At 47.8% G+C, this 21,063-nt stretch overlaps 1 protein-coding gene across 4 annotated transcripts in view; it reads right to left on the reverse strand.

Moving 5' to 3' along the window:
* WHRN (whirlin) overlaps positions 1–21,063 on the reverse strand; it is a 106,004-nt gene that overhangs the window by 52,226 nt on the left and 32,715 nt on the right. For all 4 annotated transcript variants that reach the window (XM_044992686.1, XM_044992685.1, XM_044992684.1 and 1 more), the window contains one exon: positions 5,209–5,334. In XM_044992686.1, the coding sequence (XP_044848621.1) occupies positions 5,209–5,334 (126 nt within the window). The remainder of the gene's footprint in view (positions 1–5,208; positions 5,335–21,063) is intronic.

The following is a 21,063-nucleotide window of genomic DNA, read 5'->3' on the forward strand; positions in this document are numbered from 1 at the left end:
AATATTACTCTGAGGACCTATTGTAATTATGCAAAGTGTGGGCCATTAATGGTGGTTTGGAATCTTGATGGCTCCCATCAACCAGGACAACTGACTGTGAATGGCTCTGTTTGCAGGCAGCCTTCCTGTGAGTCAGGCTGGGAGGAATGAAGGCTTGAAGTCTGACAGTGACATGTGATCATGTCACCTGAACTGGAATCCATCTTTAACCTGGTGTCCTTCCATTGAGAAGGGTGGGAACCCAGAGAGGGAAAAAGGATTCCCGCCTTATGCAAAAGATATATAAAGGGGTGGAACAGAACAAAGCGGGGAGAGGCGCCATCATGAGGAATCCCCTAGCTACCACCTGAGCTGGAACAAGGGCTGTACCAGGGGAAAGAATTGTGCCCAGGCCTGGAAGGTGTCCAGTCTGAGGAAAAAACTTACTGAAGCATCTCTGAGGGTGAGATTATCTGTATTCCGTTTGATTAGACAGAGATTTGCGTGTTTTATTTTATTTTTCTTGGTGACTGACTTTGTTCTGTCTGTTACTACTTGGAACCACTTAAATCCTACTTTCTGTATTTAATAAAATCACTTTTTATTTATTAATTAACTCAGAGTATGTGTTAATACCTGGGAGGGCAAACAGCTGTGCATCTCTATCAGTGTTATAGAGGGCGAACAATTTATGAGTTTACCCTGCATAAGCTTTATACAGGGTAAAATGGATTTATTTGAGTTTAGACCCCATTGGGAGTTGGGCATCTGAGTGTTAAAGACAAGAACACTTCTGTGAGCTGCTTTCAGGTAAACCTGCAGCTTTGGGGCAGGTAATTCAGACCCTGGGTCTATGTTGGAGCAGACGGGAGTGTCTGGCTCAGCAAGACAGGGTGCTGGGGTCCGGAGCTGGTAGGGAAAGCAGGGGCAGAGGTAGTCTTGGCACATCAGGTGGCAGCTCCCAAGGAGGGTTCTGTGATCCAACCCGTCACATAGGGTTAACCATTATCCTGGATTTTTCATTAAATAAACTTACTGAGGCAGGTTCAGAAAAATGTGTCAAAAGTTTCATGACAAAATAAACAAAATATGACCTTGGGTATAAATATTTCAATGTTGACCATTTATAACAATCAAGGCTGTTTTCTTGACACCTGAAGAGCTCTCTGTTTCACGGCTCAGGTGTTCTAATGTTCTGAGGCTAGTACTTCTGATTGCAGTAGGATTTTAATTAGCTGGAAGTGGGCTTTCACCGAATGCTTTGCATTGTCCATGTAAGGATTAGGAAGCCTTTAACAAACCCTTTGCCCCTGTGAGTGAGTAGTATTGGGCTTTGGGGGTACCCGAAGCATAGAGAGGCTAAGGATGATGCTTTCAGGACTAAAAAGCACAATGCCCACTGGGTCTCTTGGCGGCTCAGACAGCGTTCAGCTCCTTTGAAAAATCCGGCCACGGGAGCTGAAATTTACACATTTAAACCCCTATCTGTGCTCTCCTCATTTGTTTGTTGTCTCCATTGGCTGCTTTTCACCAAATAGTGTTGGTCTGTAAGTGACTTGTCCCAGGTCACACAGGGAACCTGGGAATGAAACCCACATCCCCTGAATCCCAGTCTAGTACCTTAACCATAAGGCCCTCCTTTAGATGCCTGATATTTGCTGGCTCCTTGGGTGAACACTTAATAGGACTGGAGTTAATGATCCACTTATAAAATTATCATTCACCATATTAAATATAGCTGAGGGCAGATAACATAGTTTAATATGCATAGAGATATCCGGTAATTTAGGACCTTATCCAATGCCAATTGACGTCAATAGGAGTCTTTCCATCAGCTCCAGCAGATGTTGGATCATGCCTCTAGGGAACGGAAGTCTTTCTATTTGCCTGGTATAACCCGTTACTTGGGAGGACTTGTTTAACTTCAGTTTCTTTCCGCATCTTAGAATCATGTCTCTCTGTGCCTCTGCCCGTATTAGCTTAGGGAGTGTGCATGTGCATTCTTTAGTCTAAGTATCATCCTATGTGGATAATAACAAGACAGAGGCTCCTTTCTGTTCCTCCCTCCACCAAATATTTACAAATTTACAGCTTGCAGTGTATTCAAATCAGGGAGAAGGAACTATACACAAGCATGCAGAACCTGGTGTTCAGCAAAGCGTCAGGCTTCTGGCACGCACAAACCAGTTACAGGAAAACAGCACAGTGAGGCGCAAGGCATAAAGAATCAATAAGCAGAGATGTAATGTGAAAACAATGCTCGCGGCATGAAGCCTTGCATAGAAAACGCCGCCACCTCTTAATCCTCACCTGGCCAATGTGGAAGAAAATAACACAGAATTAGATGGTGCATTTTTATAGAAGCTTCTCCAATTATTTCCTTCCCTGCACTGCCTGGGAGATGAAATGATAGGTGGAGAGAGAATGCTGTGTATTATAAATGGAAATAATCAGAGAGGGTGATAATAGAGGGCTGTATTCTTGGTATGGCCGCTATTATTTTTTCCTATACGTATTTCCCTTGGCCCAGATGTTCCATTAGCTGCTCTGGCCTCCTGGCTGAGCTAGGAAAGCAGCAATTTTCTCTGGGTGGTGACGGGGGGTGGTTGGGGGAGCTTGGTGGAACATGGAGGCATCGATTATGAAAATAATCTCAGGGAATGGAAACCAGTTCCCCTCCCTCTCCTGCCATTAATCTTGCAGTGTTTACAAGGGGGAAGCTGACAGGTCGGTGCTGGGAACACATAGGTTTGATCTCACCTCAGCCCAGTGACTCGCATTATGTCCGAAGGTGGCCCCAGGTGGCACGTCTGTTTCCTTTTTACATTAGGGGGAAAAAATGCAGCTGCTGTGCCACGGTAAATACAAATGGGGTAACATTGCTGCCCTGAGATTTCAGCTGCCATGGAGCACGGTTCCTGCTGCCCCTCCTGTACATGAACTAGGGGAAGTGTCAATGTCTCCGCAGGGCCAGGGGTGTGCCGTTATCTCAAAGAACAGCTGTTTTAAAAGATCTGTTATGTAGGCAGAGTGGTTCCAAAGGGAGAAGCCCACAATCCCAGAGGCCATGTGACAAGGGTGGTATAAGAACTGAAGAGAATGGGGATGGTCCAATGCTGGAGGTTTGTAGGCACAGCTGGGAGTAGAAAGACTGAAGGAAGATTAGCTCTCAGTCTATGTAAAGTACCTACCTGGCCCCCAGCATGGCATTATTGGAGCACCTCACAATCTTTAATGGGTTTATCTGCACAATACCCTGTGTGGAAGGGCAGTATGATCATCCCCAGTGTACAGAAAGGAAACTGAGGCACCAACAAATTGAATGAGTTGCCCAAGGTCACACAGGAAGTCTGTGGCAGAGCAGGAATTGAACCTGGATCACCCAAATCCCAGATGAGCCCCCCCTAACCCTTGGCCCATCCTTCCTCTCCAGCCTCAGGCAATTTAGCACACACTGCAGTAGTGTCAGAAGGGCAGTGCCGGGAGGGTGTGGGATGAGTGCTCTGCTGCAGAAAGTTTAGCAGTGGGGTAGTGGGAGTAATTTGCCAGCCCATCACAGGGGCAGTGGGATGAAGGTGGATTACACCTCGATCCCTGATAATTCAGGCCTTTGTCAATGTCTTGAGGGAACATAAACAGCTGATCACAAGGAGTTTGTTATCCACCGGTCCTACTCTGAAGCAATAGGCACAGCCTATTAATTAATTTCCAAGGGAACCCCCCCCCCAACACCTTACCCTCAGTCGCTGCTGAATCGCACCGAAACGGAGATGAAGAGCGACCCTGAGGAGATGGGCCATTTCGAGAAAGGCCAAACCGAACTGGGTTGTTTTGAGCAGCACAGCCAGAAATTACAGCCTGTAAAACCTGCTTCTGAACCACGCTCCCAGTCAGAGGAGCTAAGGACTATTCCAGAGTCCAATGTGTCTCTTAACAACTCCTTTACAATTTTCCTGTCTGATACTAAATCATTGTCTATCGCATCTGCCACCAAAGCCTGAGCCATCTGCTGAGCTCCTGCATTTCCCTTGCCGAGACCTCTCTCCTGGCTAAGGACTGGGCTCAGGGAGTCCCTTGAACCAAGCAGAAAAAGGGCCTTGCCTTATGCTACCTCAGCAGTGACCGTGCACCAAACCCTGGGCATGAGGGCAACCCAGCTGCAGAGAGAATGCCATGGGAGGTGCTGTAGCAGATCCTCTCAGTCCTTGTACCTCCGAGACAACCCCGAAGCAGGCATTGGTCCCAGGGTGACCAGATGTTCCGATTTTACAGGGACAGTCACGATTTCTGGGTCTTTTTCTCACATAGGCACCTATTACCCCCCACCCCCGTCCCGATTTTTGACCCTTGCTATCTGGTCAGCCTAGCTGGTCCTAACAGTAGGAATTGAATATGGCGATGCGGAAGTGGCCAGAAGCAGAGGCAAGTCGCATCAATTTAGGCTGCCTGCAGTCACGCACACAGGCTCAGCCCTGCGTTTGCCACCTACGGTGCCGATCGTTAATGGAGATCACTCTTGCGAATGTCACCGAAGCGGAAGGAAACCAACACAGAGTGTCGTGCCAGCTGCTGCTACTGTGAGTGCAGCCTCCCTCCCCCCCACCGGCATCACTGCAGCTAATGCAGACTCCCAAGGAAGTACTGAGAGGAAGGAGTTCAAAACTGCAGCTCCACGTGGCTAGCAATGACCGGTTTCTCTGATCAGGTTGGAATGAGAAAGATGCACTGGGAGCACCAACCCCAGTCACTTTAATAGAAAAAAGTCTCTTCTCTTGTAGCACGGGGAGACGGGAGAGTGACACTTGCTTTTCCCTCCAGACGCCAGCCTAGCTCCTGGTGGACAGACTTCCATTCGGATGGGAAACCAGGTCGCACGGGGAGCGCACTAGTGCAGAATGGCAGGTGCCGCCTGCTCCGGAGGGGCTGCATCCATTGTGTCCGGTGCCCTTGTCCCCACCCCTCCCCTGCTGTGGCAGCTCTTCCAGACTGTTTTTAACAGCCCAGTGTAATAAATCATCCTGTAACCATTCATCCGTTCAGCAGGAGCAATACCCAGCGCTAGGGGGATTGCTGAGGTGGACTCCTAGAGGCCCAGTGCAGCGGCTGGGTTACTGTGTCAGCAGCATGAGCACGGAGACTCACATCGACTTGAGATCCTGCTCTCTAAATGCATTCCCAGCTCCCAGGCGAGCCCCAGACCCACCCCCCACTTCCGCGCTCGCGTCTCACCTTCAGGCCGGTGCTTTCCGCCTCCGAGCCCTTATCCACCCCGGTGATGTAAATGCCCAGCGCATATTCTGCTCCGCCTCGAATCATGAGGCCCAAGGACTTGCCTTCGTTCAGCACCAGGTTCACCTGTGGAGAGGGAGAGCTGGTATTTACGGAGCCCTGCAGACACGCCCGGTGCTTTACAGGTGCAGGGAAGAGGCACTGCCCCTACCCCACGTCTCGGACAACATGGTGTCCAACCACTGGCCATCTAGGCCCTACGTCATGGCTTGAGGGAGACGATGTTTAGAAGACAGCGTGTACCTAGAATCGGAGAATCTAGCTGCTTATGAACTGAAAATGTGCTCCTTGTACAGGGTATGAATCAGCCCCTTTGCTATGAGGAGGAGAGGCGGGGGAACGCCTCCCCAGCCACCTCCAGCCATCTCCCCGGCAGCCCCCGAATGGTTCTGGGGTGCTGCGGGCGCAATCTGAGCAGCGGCTGTCCCTTCCCTGCCACAGCAGCTCTGTAGCGCCCCACCTGGCTGCCTGCTGCATTGCAAGGGAGGGAAGTGAGTCATTTTGCCGACTTTCCTGCCACGCTAGCGGAGTCCCGGGGAGAGCAGGATGGCGAGGGAAATAGCTGAAGTATTGGTCGTGGGCCCTTGCCATGTTTGGGTGTGTGATTATGACAAATAAAAATAGCAAAAAGGAGAAAGGTCTCTCCAACCTGGAGCAGAGACTCGATATCAGACTTCATAACAGTCTAGGTAAGACCCAAACGACTTCATTATTAAGGGCAAAGAGTAATATAACAAAAACAATCTTTGATTGGCTAAAGAAATTTGCCTGCACAATTATGTAGCAATGGTCATTTTGTTATTCAGCCCTAGGTTGGGGTCAGGGACGGTTCCAGGGGTTTTGCTGCCCCAGGCAGCCATAAAAAAAAAGCAAAAAAAAAAAAGCCGCGATCGCAATTGCGATCTGCGGCAATTCAGCGGGAGGTCCTTCGCTCCGAACGGGAGTGAGGGACCCTCCGCTGAATTGCCGCCGAATACCTGAAAATGCCGCCCCGCTCCGGAGTTGCCGCCCCAAGCACCTGCTTGATAAGCTGGTGCCTGGAGCCGGCCCTGGTTGGGGTTCTTTGTAAAGTAAGATTATAAACCGATCATCAGAATGATTCCCTTTCAGAGAAGGAGAAGCAGAAGAGAAAGAAAAGGATCAAAAGAAAAGCCTGAAAGGTAAGTGAAAGAGGCTAGGAGAGGAACGATATGGCAGAGAGGAGGAAGGAAAGAGGGAAGGGACAAATTGAGAGATAGAAGGGAATTAGGGTCTTGGGGAGCACAACAGTAAAAGGATTACTCAAGAAGCAAGTTGATTATTCCAATACTTCCAGAAACAGGGGCCATTTATCCGTAAATGTATCCTGCTTGTTTTATTGCAAAATGTTATTTGTTCCTTTGCCACCAGGATCGCCAAGTCAGAGTACCATTCTTCAACTGTTGGGTGCACTGTGGACCTCCACCATTGCAGAATTAGATGTTTGGCTTCTCTGATCAGAGATCTACCCACCCCAAGTTTTTTCGAAGGATTTCAGTTTCCAAGATGGATTGGGTAGGCCTAGGAGGGAATGGCCAGCCTGCTCTTCAGCCTTAGTGGAAAGAAAGCAATAGGCCCAAATAGTTGCCTCTGTCCAGAAAAAACAGATCGCAGGGCAATTCCACAGCATGTGGTATAAGTTAGTGCCTGCCACATTGCAGCCCTAGCATGTGTCAGACCTGGCTGCTCTGGATCTGAAAAGTCGCTATGGAGTCTCGAGCATATTCCTCTGCTGGATCAATCGTAACCCCAAATCTAGGGAGCAAAGCTGCATATCGGAACAAATCTGATTCCACTGAACGTGGGTAAGGGAAACGGAGAACTCTTGTTCTTGTTTCCTTCCAACATTTCTCCCTAAGGAGAGGAAAAGGCACAAAGGAATCATGTTCAGTTACGTGCTCAAGATCCCTTTCGTAATCCAGCCCAGAACAGGTCGATGGGCCATTAAAATGTTGCTGTTACCTCAAATTGAAGGCTGAATGTAATTAAGAAGGACATCTAAACTTAGAACAACTGTGACCGATTTCTCCTCGGGGAAACAGGAGAAGTCCGAGTTTAGGACGGATGCTAGTGGGAGCGGGGCTACAATTTCCAAAACCAGCTGTGTGATCAAGGGATTGAGATGCATTTTGCTTATTTCTTTTATGTTCCTAGAAAAGAGGACTCCCAAGTACCTGACTTGCACATGCTGCCAGCAAAAAGCGTTACCCAAGAGGGTGGCATCATGCACCCTTCTAGAGATACTGAGCGCCTCCGACTTGTGCCAAGCCATCGATACCCTGCGATTTCCCCAACCAATTCAATAGTGTGTAGATTATGTGGGGGATGGTCTGAAGGGGTTTGCTGATGAATAAAGGTAAATCAGCATAGAGGCATATTTTTGTCTCTTGGGGTTCTATTTTATCCTCTGTACCTCCTAACACACTAATTTTTATTGCCAGAGGCTCTTAGGCCCAATCAAACAGGAGTGCTGACTGCTACCCAAGAAGAGGAGAGAGAGTGATTGGTTAAGACACAAGAGGTAAGACCGGAGTACAAAAGTCTAATCCAGAGCAAATGACAGCAGCAAGGGAAATAGAAGATACCTGCAAATAGCTTCTAATCAGCACTAAATCTGTCTTTTTGTTCACTGTTTGTACAGCACCTTGCACAATGGGTTTAAAATCAAAGGCCGCCAGGGCCAGACTGAGCAGCTGTTATACCTTCCCAGACTTCCCCTGGAGAGACTGTCCACCCCTTTGACAGCTCAGATCCAGGTCTCGCCGGACACACATTGCTATGCACATGGCTGTGACCGTCCGTCCCACAGAAGCAGAGTAGGAAGATGTGCAAATGGAGTGAGAAACTGTTGGAAGAGTACCTGAAACAGGACTGCCTCTCTGCTACTCAGCCCCCTCTGGCACATCCTTTTGCTGTGCCACAGGCAGGACACGATTTGCCCTGGTGAGGGTATGGAGGCGATCAGAGCAAAAGCTAGCCCTGAAGAATCTAAAAGCCCTGGACTTGCCAGGAGCTCTGCATGGGATGAGGGTTGGCCCAGTCTGCATGGCCCGGGACCCAAGTTATGCAGAAAGGCAGAGGCAGGCTCTCTGGAGACCTCCGAGTAGATTTTCAAAATGGGCAAAAGCAGGATTTACATGGATACCTGCTCCCACACCCTGGGAAAGAGTTCAGAACTTAGGGACCATGAGGTAAATATGAGGGGGTTAGGAGTAAATAGGGAAAGAAATGCAGAAGTGCTGCATCCAGAGGGTAACACCACCTCTCAGGAGCTACCTCCATGGAGTGACTCAAGGAAAGAGCAGGGAAGAGATCAAGAGGTGGCTACATGTGTTCTGCGGGGAGGAGACTGAGGGAATCAAGTAAACAAAAAAAGCAAAAACCTAGAGATGTAGGTGGCCTCATGACTGAAGCCCTTGACTAGAACACAGATGTGGGTTCAATTCCCAGCTTTGCTACACAAACCCTGGGCAAGTCATTCAATCTCTCGGTGCTTCAGTTCCCCACTTGTAAAGCAAGGAGAGCGAGTCTGACTCTTCTGTTGCGTTGGAGCGGGGCCTGTCTCTAACTATGTGTCTGTGCAATGCCTTAGGGCAAGGGAGAACCTCCTCGACTGGTGCCACCAAAACACAAATCCTTGAGACACACACAAGGCTGGCAGGGTGGGTCAAACAGCCTTTGTCGCCCTGCTCCAACAGCCTCCTAACTAATAAATGATGGAGAATAACCACACTCAACATACAGCCGTATATCACCTCACCTTCAAAGCTCTCCCAGCACTGGACACTTACTAATTAACCCCCCCCACCCCATGAGGTAGGCAATGATTATTGTTACCCCCAATGTATAAAGGGGGAAGCTAAGACACCAAGAAATAGTGTAACTTGTCCAAGGTCACACAGAGAGTCAGGGATAAAACTGGGAAGAGAACCCAAGCGTCCTTGCTCTCACATTTGCTTGTTCTAGAGATGCTTTCTGAGCCGGAGTCTCGGCCGGCAGAAATCTGTGTAGCTCCACCGACTTTCATGGAACTGGGCCAATTCACAACAGCAGAGGATCTGTCTCACTGCCCATGTTCTTATGTAAACATGAGATTACAAATGAGTTACACACTTTTATCTGGGTTATGAAGTTGACTGAGAGTTCTCTCTCCCCTCTATGCCAGCACATAGCCTAGGAGTCAGACCGGAGCAGTAGCTTCAAAGGGGCTCCAGGTGACCTCTTCTTCCAGAATGACACAATAAAGGAACAGCAGGATGAAAAGAGGTCCTCAGAAAGCTGGGGAAGGCCTTTGGATCAGAGGTCCCTGCAACATCCCGTGCCACCGTTAGTGAAACAGGTACTGATCTGCAAAGCAAAGGCTGTGGCTTCAAAGTAGAGTGAGGCGGAGATGAATTATGCAGGAAGTAATCTCTTCCTTTCTCCCCTACAAATGTCTGTCCTGCATATTAGGGAGGGGAATTACAGAGCATGCTCAGAAGTCTGGGGGGAGCCACCGGTCCTAACAGCAGCAATCTGCTGCTGCCCCTCCTGGAACCGTGAGGGCCATTGCAATTATTTTACTAAGGAAAAGGGATTGGGGTAGACGAAGAAAATCAGCTCCCCGATCCTCGCTTAGGCAAAGCTCCCACTGATTTCAAAAGGTGCAAGCAATGCTCGTTTCTAACTCACAGGACGGCGAGATGGGGGCTGGGGGTCTCTTCTCAGCTCTCCCACAGACCTTCCTCCCCAGGCAATTTTGGGTGCCCAACTTGAGCCACCTCAATGTATTTCAGGTCTGTCAGGCATTTTTATAGGGCCAGATTTTCCAAAGGCTCAGTACCCACAGTTAGAGCCAGACTGTCAAAAGTGCCAACAGGTAGCTGGTGTGTGGAGCTTTTCAAATCTGGCTCACAGGTGCTGTGTGCCTTCTGGGTCCTGAGTGAGACATCCCATGGGAGTTAACTCTGTGTTTGCTCAAGGGCTTCAGGATCCCCCTGCACGTGTGTGGTGTTGTTATCACGAATGAATAATACAAACACAGACTCCACCCTGCCCAGGGACAGCTGGCACACACACTGCAACAGACAGGTGTTAATTACTTTCCACAGACATCTGGCAGCACCATTATCAGGCAAACATAGGGCTGACATTTTCCCCTCCAATGGAGGCAGACACTCTAGACTGTGAAGCTGCTTTTACAGTTATACCCTGTTTTCCCAGAGCCTCCCAGATAGACACCCTTAATATTTCCCTGAACATTCTGCTTTAAATGTTTGTCTACATGGGCACAATCAGGAAAGCTAATCCAAATTAACTAAAGATGTGAATTTAAAATGGCTTAGTAAAGCCACATCAAACCCTTGTATGGATACCCTCATTCAGAATGAAAGTGGCCTTAAATCAGTTTAGTTTCCTGAGTGTTTTGTTCCCATGTAGACAAGCCCTAAGTGCGGTAGGAAGACTGAGGCTATGGCTACACTTAAACTTCAAAGCGCTGCCGCGCGGCAGCGCTTTGAAGCGCTAAGTGTAGTCAAAGCGCCAGCGCTGGGAGAAAACTCTCCCAGCGCTGTCCGTACTCCACCTCCCTGTGGGGAATAACGGACAGCGCTGGGAGCGCGGCTCCCAGCGCTGGGGCTTTGACTACACTGGTGCTTTGTAGCGCCGCAATTTGCAGCGCTGCAGAGGGTGTGTTTTCACACCCTGTTGCAGCGCTGCAAATTTGTAAGTGTAGCCAAGCCCTGGGTTTAGTAGAAGACAGGAGGCCAGGTCTCCGCTACAAAGGTTTGTTGACATAGATGTGTCAGTCAGGGGTGTGAGAAAACCACACTCCCTACCCGACATGGCTATGCAGGCAACGCCCCCCGTGTAAATGCAGCTACAGTGACAAAAGAGTGCGTCAGTCAGCATAGCATATGCCATTCTGGGAAGTAGTGTCACTATGTGGGCAGAAAAACTCCTTCCTATGGTATATGTGGTGTCTGCACTGGGGGCTCTGCTGGTCTAGCTATGCCGGCAGAGCATCTGCAAAGTAGACAAGGCCAGAGGAAGGGAGAGCAAGGTGGAATTCTTGTCATTGTTTAGGTAGCAACAGTGACTGCAGAGCGCTGCATACTTTCCAGACACGGTCCCTTCCCTTGAGAGCAAACAATCCAAGACAGGGGTTCTGAACTCAGCTTAGCTCGCTCCTAAGAGAAATCAACGAAGGCTGGGATCTTCTAAAAAGCCTAAGAGAGTTAGGCACTCAAGTGATTCCATTCTATCCATGCTCTTATCCACGCTCATCACCACAGTGTTTGAGCACCCAACTCCCACAGGCTCTCTGAAAATCCCAGCCCAAGGATATAAGAGGAGGACTTAGCTAGTTTCTTGTAGGTGTCACGGAAGAAGTGGGAAGCCCATACACTGGCTCTCACTCTGTCGTCTGCATTGCCCCTGGTGGCTCATTACAGATCACATCATCACCCAGTGAAGCCCGTTCAGCCCGTTGCCAACCATCAAGCTGTCTGGAGTGGCTCACAAACGTGGATTCCAACCTCAAGACAGAGTGTGACCAACCAGGGCACAAACCCCAAACTAGTTGTGTGCTCTAGAATTACACTGCAACCACCAAGTGCCAGGTGTGAACTCCCCAAGCATTATAACCAGGTGTGAACTCCTCAAGCATTATAACAGCCTTCACATGGAGTCACTGACAGGCACCTTGGGTATGCCAGTCTATCTGGTCACTCAGGCAAGCTCGCTTTGTGATAGATGGTCCCTTACACCAAAAATCACAATAATATTCAGGTTCCTACCAGTCCCAAAGGAGCAGTCTCATAACCCAGGCCAATTGTACCTCAGATCTCTCACCAAAGACAATGCTTGCAGCCAATCCTATATTAAACTCTCTAAGGATTTATTAAGAAAAATAAATAGATTTATTTACATGGTTAAAGCAGGTAAACATATGCACACAAATTAGTCTTATTTTTTGGAACCTAACAGAAACTGCTGTAATGTGTAAGCTCTATATGTCCCTGTAGGGCTAACTCAGGCTAAGCAGCTTGTGATCCCTTGCTTATGCTTAGAAATATTGCCCTCTCCAAATTCCAAGCAGCACAGCAGTCCAGTGCCTTCTGGGATTGTTAGTCCCTTCCCCCAGAGTTGAAGCTGTGATGGGACAAGCATTTGTGCACGCGCCTTCTTCATGGGTGTGAGGAAAACAATCAAGAAAGTATGTTGTCCACAGATGTTCCACAATGGTTTGCCTGGTGTCTATAGGCCTTCTTTTGTTGGGCAGGAGACGACACCTTCTGGTAAACTAGTATTTCACATTTGGTGATGCTTCTCCCCTGACTGTGTGAGTTTCCAGTTTCATAGCAAACACGTTTATAGTTACAAAGCAAATATTTAAATCTTGCTTTATGACGTGGGATGCAGATCTATAAGTGAGATTAATGCAAGCAGCAACTCACAAGCATTTCATAAAATCCAAACACTAAACACACTCATAACCTAACAGCTGTTTTAACAACGCTAACATACAGGTGAGCCAGATGTTTCCAGCTATGCATTAGTCAGTGTTCAGTGAGGCACAGGAGCCAAGCCGGCACCTGGTCTGCCAGCATCACAGTGAACTGTCAATTGGTGTCTTGGCAGCACGGCAACATTCCAACTGAGGACTATTCATTGCATTTTATAAGCTGGATCCAAAGGCAGTTCTCATTTTTATAACCTGATTTTACAGATGCTTTGCAGGCCTACTAACGTCCCATTGTCACCCATTCGAGTTTTTATAGGACTGCCAGCAGCCAATCAGATAACGCCACGGTGCATATTAATAGACTCTGCAGAGACTGCTCCATATCCACCCCAGCCTCGTACTTCCTCACCTGTTGTTCCCTTTTATCACTGCTGGCTTGTAGAAAGAGCGGGGAGAGGGCTGCTAAGCTGACTTCACACTGTAATATGGACATCATTAGCCTGCTCAGGGTAGAAGAGAGGAAGGCTCCCTAGCCACTGCAGCCAATTCATTCATGCTGTCTGCATTCCATGGAATGGCTACAGCTGTGGAGGCTGGATAGTCCTATACAAGCCAGCTAGGGCCGCTTCTTATCCATGCCTCCAAAATGTTTAAACTCATTGGGTTTTAACCCCTTCATTGCTTTTAGGGGCACAAGGTCCCGAAATCAATTCTAGGGTTACATAGACGTGAAAGACTTGTCGCAGGCCCGCTGCCCTACATGTTAGACAGGAGAGCCGGACAACATTTTTCAACCAAAAATTTTTTCTGATCAAAAATGGGATTTTGGCTTGGTGGAAAAAATGCTGTTTGGGACCAATAAAACTGATTTTTGATGGGAATTTTTTTTCCTGTTTTGTTTGTTTTGAATTGAATTTTGTTGGGTGCTGTTTTCTAAAACTGAAAAATATCTGATTTTTCCCCCCATCCTTTTCCTTCTTTCCCATTTATTTATTTTTTGGCCAGTGATTGCAATAAACCAAATTATATTTAGGCTTCCCTTCCCACACACATTCTTCCTCTCTCTTTTCTTTCTTCTTTTCCCCTCACTAACATTTCAAATCTCCTCCAACTTTGGAAGAGTCACAGAGTGGGGAAAACGAAAAACAAAACTAACTCAGCCTTGTTACAGATGAGTCAATTCTATACTGTTCTTATATTGCGCTCATCACATAGTATCCGAGTGCTTTCCAACAGCCCATTAAGCAACAAGACTAACATATGCTACGGGCTTATTTGCCCACCGTCTCCCCTGGGGGAGAAGTGCATCCAATGGAGGCTCTTGTTTTGGTGCAGTTAATTTTTTTAATTTGTTTTAAACATGCACTAAGACCACACCCCCTGCTCCTTTCCCAGAAGATCCAGAGTTAGAACAAAGAGCTAGAACAATGCAGCTCAGAATGAAACAAGGATGCGGGGAAAAGAACAGCCTCTAACAATACCGGCAAACAACTATAGGGGGTGACAAATCCCCATGGTCTGAGACTGTTGGGTACCTCCCAGCTAGTTACACATTCATAGGAAACCTTGGCTGCCTGGAATACCTGCTGCCATTTTGATAGGGTGCTGGATTTTTGTTTTTTGGGAGGGAGGGTTGTTTTTAATATACATGCTGCTAAGTATTTAGAGAAGACAAGGTCAAAGAAAGGTTAATGTAATTAACCGCACGTTTCATGTGTTTAAAGTTCAGCACCTGCTGAAGTACCTTGCTGAGTTGGTGTCTTAAGGATCAATCAGTGAAAATAACTAAACTCAGGACACTGGCAATTAAAGCATACAAAACCTTCTCCTCTACATCATGAGCCTGAACTACTGTGTAAAAACCCCAAGCGTGGCTTAAAAATACACACAGCCGCTGGCAGTCACAGAAGGCTGGGATGGTGAGGACTTAATTGCATTTCTTAATCAACTAATATCGAAGGCTCTCAGATAAATGCTGAAGACGACCCAATTTATATTAAACTGCAGGCTGCCAAGGAGAGCAAAAACTGGCAGTGAGGGACAAAAGAAAATAATCACATTTAGAGTGCCTGACTTCTTGACAAAAGGCGGATCCATGCTGTCGCCAAGAAATGAAAAGGAATCAAGTTTATAGAGGAGGAGAAATATTTCTTGTCTGATTTGGGATCAGTAGCTAGGCAGAAAGGAGGAAGGCCTAGAAAACGCTCCAGGACCTGAACATCAGAGACAGGCTTATTACACTTCAGTGCTTATTGTACGAAATGAAGAATGAAATACAGGGATAAAAGCTACTGGCTTTGAGATAAGTCAGGAGTTTTGCCAGAAAAGGTGTAGATTTTATGCAGGAACCTCTCAGTTCTTAGGGCTTGATCTTTCACCATTGAAATAAATGGGACTTTTGCCACTGAATTATATGGGAGCTGGATCAGACCCCTTAAGGAGCAAAAAAGGTTGAGGTTCTTCACAGAAGGCCTAGTCTGGGATGGGGCAGGTGGCTGTCAATCACCTGCCTTTCATAGGTCCTTGAACTGGGGGTGCTGCCACACCCACTGGCTTTAAGTGTTTTTCATCATATACAGGGTTTACAGTTTGGTTCAATGGCGCTCAGTTCCTCCACTGTACAAATTGTTCCACTCCTCCTGCTTTCTTCAGATTCTGCACGGCTTCAGGGGCCAAAACACCCCTGCATAAATTAGAGCAGCCCCAGGGGTGCTCTAATTTACAGCAGCCTTCCTGGGCCTGCCCTGGAGTTTGAAGTACTACAAAAGTCTCCATAGTCATGTATGCTACAGACACTTCCCTGTCTCACTCCCACCCACAGCACATCCTCTGAACTGCAGCTAGCCAGGGCCCCTTTGCAACACACTGTCAGCCCCTGTGCACTGCTGGAAAGGCAGACAGCAGGCAGGGAACAAAATCTGTCCCTGAATTATTTGCATCAGCTTTAATTCTAGTTCCACTCACATGGTTTGAGGCAGTTGGGTAGAATTGGTTTGATCTATCTTCAGGTTTTATAATAGCCACCCAGGTATCGAAGTGTCTTCCATGTAAAATGAACAGAAATAACAGAGGCCCTAGTGAGTGGAATTCATGGAGTTTCTGGCACTTTTCCCTTTTGGACGGCCAAACGCTTGTTGGGGTAGATTGTAAGATTATTAATTTCCTCTTCTTGGTTGGGACAGAAGGAGGGGTCAGTGTTGTGTTATTGTTAGGGTGGAAAGGTGTGTGCAGATGTGTTTTTATCGGTAACCATCGGAGAGGTTTAAACTCTGCACACTATCAAAACAAAACCCTCCCAATAAGCTAAATAGACCTGGTCAAAGATTTATTAAAATTTTCACTAAATTTTGACACAAAAAGGAAATATTTTGATGAAATTTATGCTGTATGCTCCCCCCCTGCCCCCACCCTTTTTTAGCCAGCTCTGCTGCTAACTATAATTTCAGGGCCTACACAGCTGCCATTTAGCATGGGGGGCACAGATTTACCTCTGCCTGACCCTCCTCTTCCCCCTTCCGGTGCCTCCCCCCCCATTAGCAGCCTGAACACCCCAAGCTGATAAGCCCCAACACCACCCCCTCCAAATCTCAGAGAGTGGCGGTGTGACCAGCCGCATAAGGTTGCGGCATTTGGCCCAGCAAAATGGTCTGGCCATTACCGAGGTGGGCCCCCAGCTCCGGGGGCTATGGCTCTGAGTGACAAACTACACTATGGCTCGATATTACAGGGACACAGAATGATTTTGAATTGTACTATCATCGTTGCAACAGTATATACAGATGTAGGCTCCTCGCATGCCCTTAATGTTACCTGCATGAGAAGCCCCAGTTGAGTTCAGGAGGGCTACTCCCATGTGTAAAATTAAGTATGTCTAAGGCTAGGTCTACACGACAGCTTATGGTGGCATAATGCATCACCCAGGGGTGTGAATAAGCCACCAAGCAACATATGCTACACCGGCATAAGCACCAGTGGGGACCACGCCATGAGGCCAGGGGAGCTTCTCCTGCCGACATGGCTACCGCCTCTCACAGAGGGGGGTTTATTATGCCGCTGGGAGAGCCCTCTCCCATCAACATAGGGCAGGAGTGGGCAAACTTTGTGGCCTGAGGGCCACATGGGGAATAGAAATCACATGGCAGGCCATGAATGTTCACCAAATTGGGGTTGGGGTGTGGGAGGGGGCTATAGGCTCTGGGGTGGGGCTGGGGATGAGAGGTTTGGGGTGCAGGAGGCTGCTCTGGGCTGAGATTGAGGGATCTGGAGAGTGGGAGGGGAAATCACGGCTGAAGCATAGGGAAGAGGCTCAGGAGTGCAGCCTCAAGCGGCTCCCAGAAGCAGTGGCTCCAGGACTCCAGCTCCTACAGGTGGAGCGGCCCCCGACCCTCGGAGCGGAGCCATGTGGCTGCTTCTAGGAGCTGCGTGGTGCGGCCCCCGATCCAGAACCCCACCTGGAGCGCAGGAGCGGGGCCGAGCCCCAGACTCCACTCCCCAGCAGGAGCTCACAGGCTGGCTTGATTCGGCCCGTGGGTGGTAGTTTGCCCACCCCTAGTATAGGGCATCTTCACCAGACATGCTGCAGCACTGTATGTTTAGACAAGCCCTAGGTGTCTGCAGGATCAAATCCCTAGTTAACACTGCAACTTTCCTCTTCTCCCAGGCAAGGACGGAGACAATGAAAACGCCATCACAGCATCTCCAATAAGGAATTAGTCTTAAGTCAATACTGGTGAGATTTTTGTTGTTTGGTTTACGCAATTACCTGGAGATGGATTCAATATCTTCTAGAAAAGCATTTGCAGGCAGGACTTATGCTATACTAGATCAATTCTACATGTGACTGTGTTCCAATTTTTAAAAGTTTCATATTGCTGATGTTATCTTGATGACATTCCTGCTAGAATACAATACAAATAAACTTTAAAAAGACACAAAGTCCCATTCGCCTCTAATTTATACCAGGATAACTCTACTGACTTTACCAAGGTTATTACTGATTTACACCAGCATACGGGAGCGGAGGATCGGGCCCATCCACTTTGTAGCTAATCGAATGCACCTTACATTTGGACGGGCAAAATTCATATTGAGAAAAAAAAACAGGCAAAAGGAAGAACTGGGAAAAAAATAAAAAATTGATCTAAAATTCTGCACACTTGATTGCCTCTAGTAACGACACTATTGTAAGCAGGCGTGTTTTGGACAGGATTATTGGGGCTTGTAAAAAAAAATAATCAGGGGAATTTTGTGTGGAAAATGCCTGCTTTCCTCTCAAACTTTTGATTTCTCATTGGAAACCCAATCCCCTTCCACCACCCAACAGCTGAATTTGCAGCTCAAAGCAGAAGCAAGTAGTAATAAAAAGCACGAAGAGGACGGAACTGTGTCTTTCATGCTGCTAGGACTCAGAAGGGGGAAGGATGACTAAGCATAACAAAAGATCCCCTGAGCAGAGCTTGCTTATTATAGAAACTGCTATTACCTTTTGAAACTTATGACTAACTCATCTCTGTGTTTTTACCTGTTTTAACCTTGTAAATAACTCTGATTCCTTTTCCTAGTTAATAAATCTTTAGATAGCCATCCATTCCTATAATAAACTACAAACACCGTGGTTGGTGAGAGATCTAAGGTGCAACTGACATGGGGTAAGTGACTGGTCTTTTGGACTGGGAGTAACTTGAATAGTATTCTGATTTTTTGTGTTAGGGGTCCATCTATCACAAAGGCAAGCTTCCCACAGTGACAAGAGAGATTGGAGTACCCAAGGAGACGGTCTGACTCCATCTTATAGCGCCTAAGAAGTTCACACTGGATACTTGGTTGGTGAAAATTAAGAACAGAACTCTCAAACCAGTTTGGGGTGTGTGCCCTGCTTCTCACAGTCTGCTCTGAGGTTGGTACTCATGCTCTTGAGCCACTGCAGGACAGCTGGACCACTGGGGTAGAGCTTTGTTTAAACTGCTAGGTCCACGATTTCTTGCCATGTGAGATGCTGAAAGCACGTGGTCAGGGTGACTTCTGCTAAGGCAAGACCTTGCTGGGAAAGTTTAGCCATCTGCTCAAGCTGATGCGTATGATCTGGGAGTTAGAAAACAGGAATCCAGATCCCTGTACCAGCAAAAGGGACAAAACAGCCCTGAGAAAACCATGACTGGGGCTACGTCTTCACTAACCGCCGTATCGGCGGGTAGCGATCGATTTTTCAGGGATCGATATATCGCGTCTCATCTAGACGCGATATATCGATCCCCGAACGCGCTCCTGTCGACTCCGGAACTCCACCACCGCGAACGGCGGTGGCGGAGTCGACATGGGGAGCCCCGGACATCGATCCCGCGCCGTGAGGACGGGTAAGTGATCGATATAAGATACTTCGACTTCAGCTACGTGAATAACGTAGCTGAAGTTGCGTATCTTATATCGATTTTCCCCCTTAGTGTAGACCAGCCCTGAGAGCAGCCAAAGCGGCCCTTGCCAAAGAGGCCATTGCCAGAAGGACCTGGGGCCGGATCTTCAGCAGAGTTCTGCACCCCACGTGCACCTGAGAGGTTGAGCTCTGTAGAAGATCTGGCCTACGGGGCATATCAAGGCTTACAGCTTCTTTCCCCAGCTAACTGAGGTCAGGTCTCCAGCCCATTCTTTTCCAGGCTTCCCAGTCCAGCACTCGTTGCATATCCACTCCATCCTCCCATCTATCCACCGCTTTCTTGTTCTTTGTCCACAAACTAGTCTCAATTGCTTCCTTAAGAGGATGTCCTTCCTCCATCCTTCATACGTGCCCCAGGCCACCTCAACTTCCTCTCTTGCAGCTTCTCTCTCCTGCACACCTTGATCTCAGTCCTGGTGACATTATACCATGTATAGTCCAGCGAAGTCACCCCTCTCATTGCCCTCCAACGTCTCATTTCAATGACTTTAGGTCTTCTCAAGTGCTTCTTTGGTCACTCAAGTCTCTGATCTGTATAGAAGCGCTGGTCTTGCCATGGTTTTGTCCAGTGCCCCTTAAGAAGTCTGGGCATCTGCTTATAATAAGTCACTCAACTTGACCCAGACTTCCCTCACACTCAGCAGCCTTGCTTGCAGTTCTCTGATAACGTCTCCATTTGCTGCTAACCAGCCCAAAGGTACTGAAACGAAGAGACCGGATTTCGGTGCCAGCCCTCAATGCTGATATTCATTTGTCTTGGTTTTGCACAAGTCACCCATATGACTTCAGTCTTTTCTTTACTCCTTTTGAGGCCTTCGTTTTTAGTTCCCTGTTCCAGATATCAATTGCCTGGACTGATTCTCCCTCTCTCTCTCCATCTAGTGTCCCTTCTCCTTTCCTAAAGCCAAGCTACTCCTTCCTAAAATGGGCTCTGCTGTTTGGCAGTGCAACTATGATTCTGTTTCATGCAGTAGGACTTAATTCCTCGGTAATTTGAACGGTTGCATACACCACCTTTTTGTATGTCTGTTGGTACCAGTATGGACTTTCTCCATTCTCTTGGGATTTTCTCCTCTTTTCAGACTATGCACGGGACTCACGTGAGCCAGCATATACCAAACTCTTTCAAGGCTTTGATAGTTTCTGCTGTGACTTTGTCCGGACTTGCTGCTTTTCCGAGTGCCATCTTCAGCAATGCAGCCTTGACCTCTGCCTCCTAGCGGTCATGAAAAGCCAAGATTGCTGGTTCACACAATGGCAGTGTAGCATTTGAAGGGTTCTCATCATTAAGCAGGACCCTCGTAATATTCTTGCTGTCAGGTACGTACTAGCAGCCTGCCCACTGCATCCTTCATAAAATGATGTGTCCACTTGGTCTTTCTTCCTTTTGTTTTTTGTTCAGAACCATCACTTATATTTTCTTTTGAGGAAGTTGAGGGCAGATGTTCAACTTCACACAGCTCAGCTAAAGTTCAGTTTCTTGCCTGTCTGACTGCAACATAATTTGCACAAATGTGGGCAGCCGCACCCACAAAACCATCCTTCTCCATCCTTTGACCCCATCACCCTCTCACACTCCTGCCTCTCCCCAGATTGGTTACACTGCTCCCCCCTCTCCCCCAATAGCAGCCATTTCCATTTCGAGCCTTCCTTATAATGAATGCTCTCACCTACAGTAAGTGAGCTTGTTAAACAATGCTACAGACACCTTCCTGCTGGGCACACAGAACAGCAGTGCCAGGGAAGAAAGCTGGCTGGGAACATTTCTACCCTGACAGGTGTGCGATGCCTGCTTGGACCTTGAGTTTAACCTTGCAACAACAGAAAGCTACAGGAGCATCACTGCTATATTTAGCTACATCCCCTCCCTCTCCAGTTAACCTTCTGTTTTGCGTCGCATCTG

This window comes from Mauremys mutica, chromosome 18 (genome assembly GCF_020497125.1).
Source record: "Mauremys mutica isolate MM-2020 ecotype Southern chromosome 18, ASM2049712v1, whole genome shotgun sequence".
NCBI classification, from domain to species: domain Eukaryota; kingdom Metazoa; phylum Chordata; order Testudines; family Geoemydidae; genus Mauremys; species Mauremys mutica.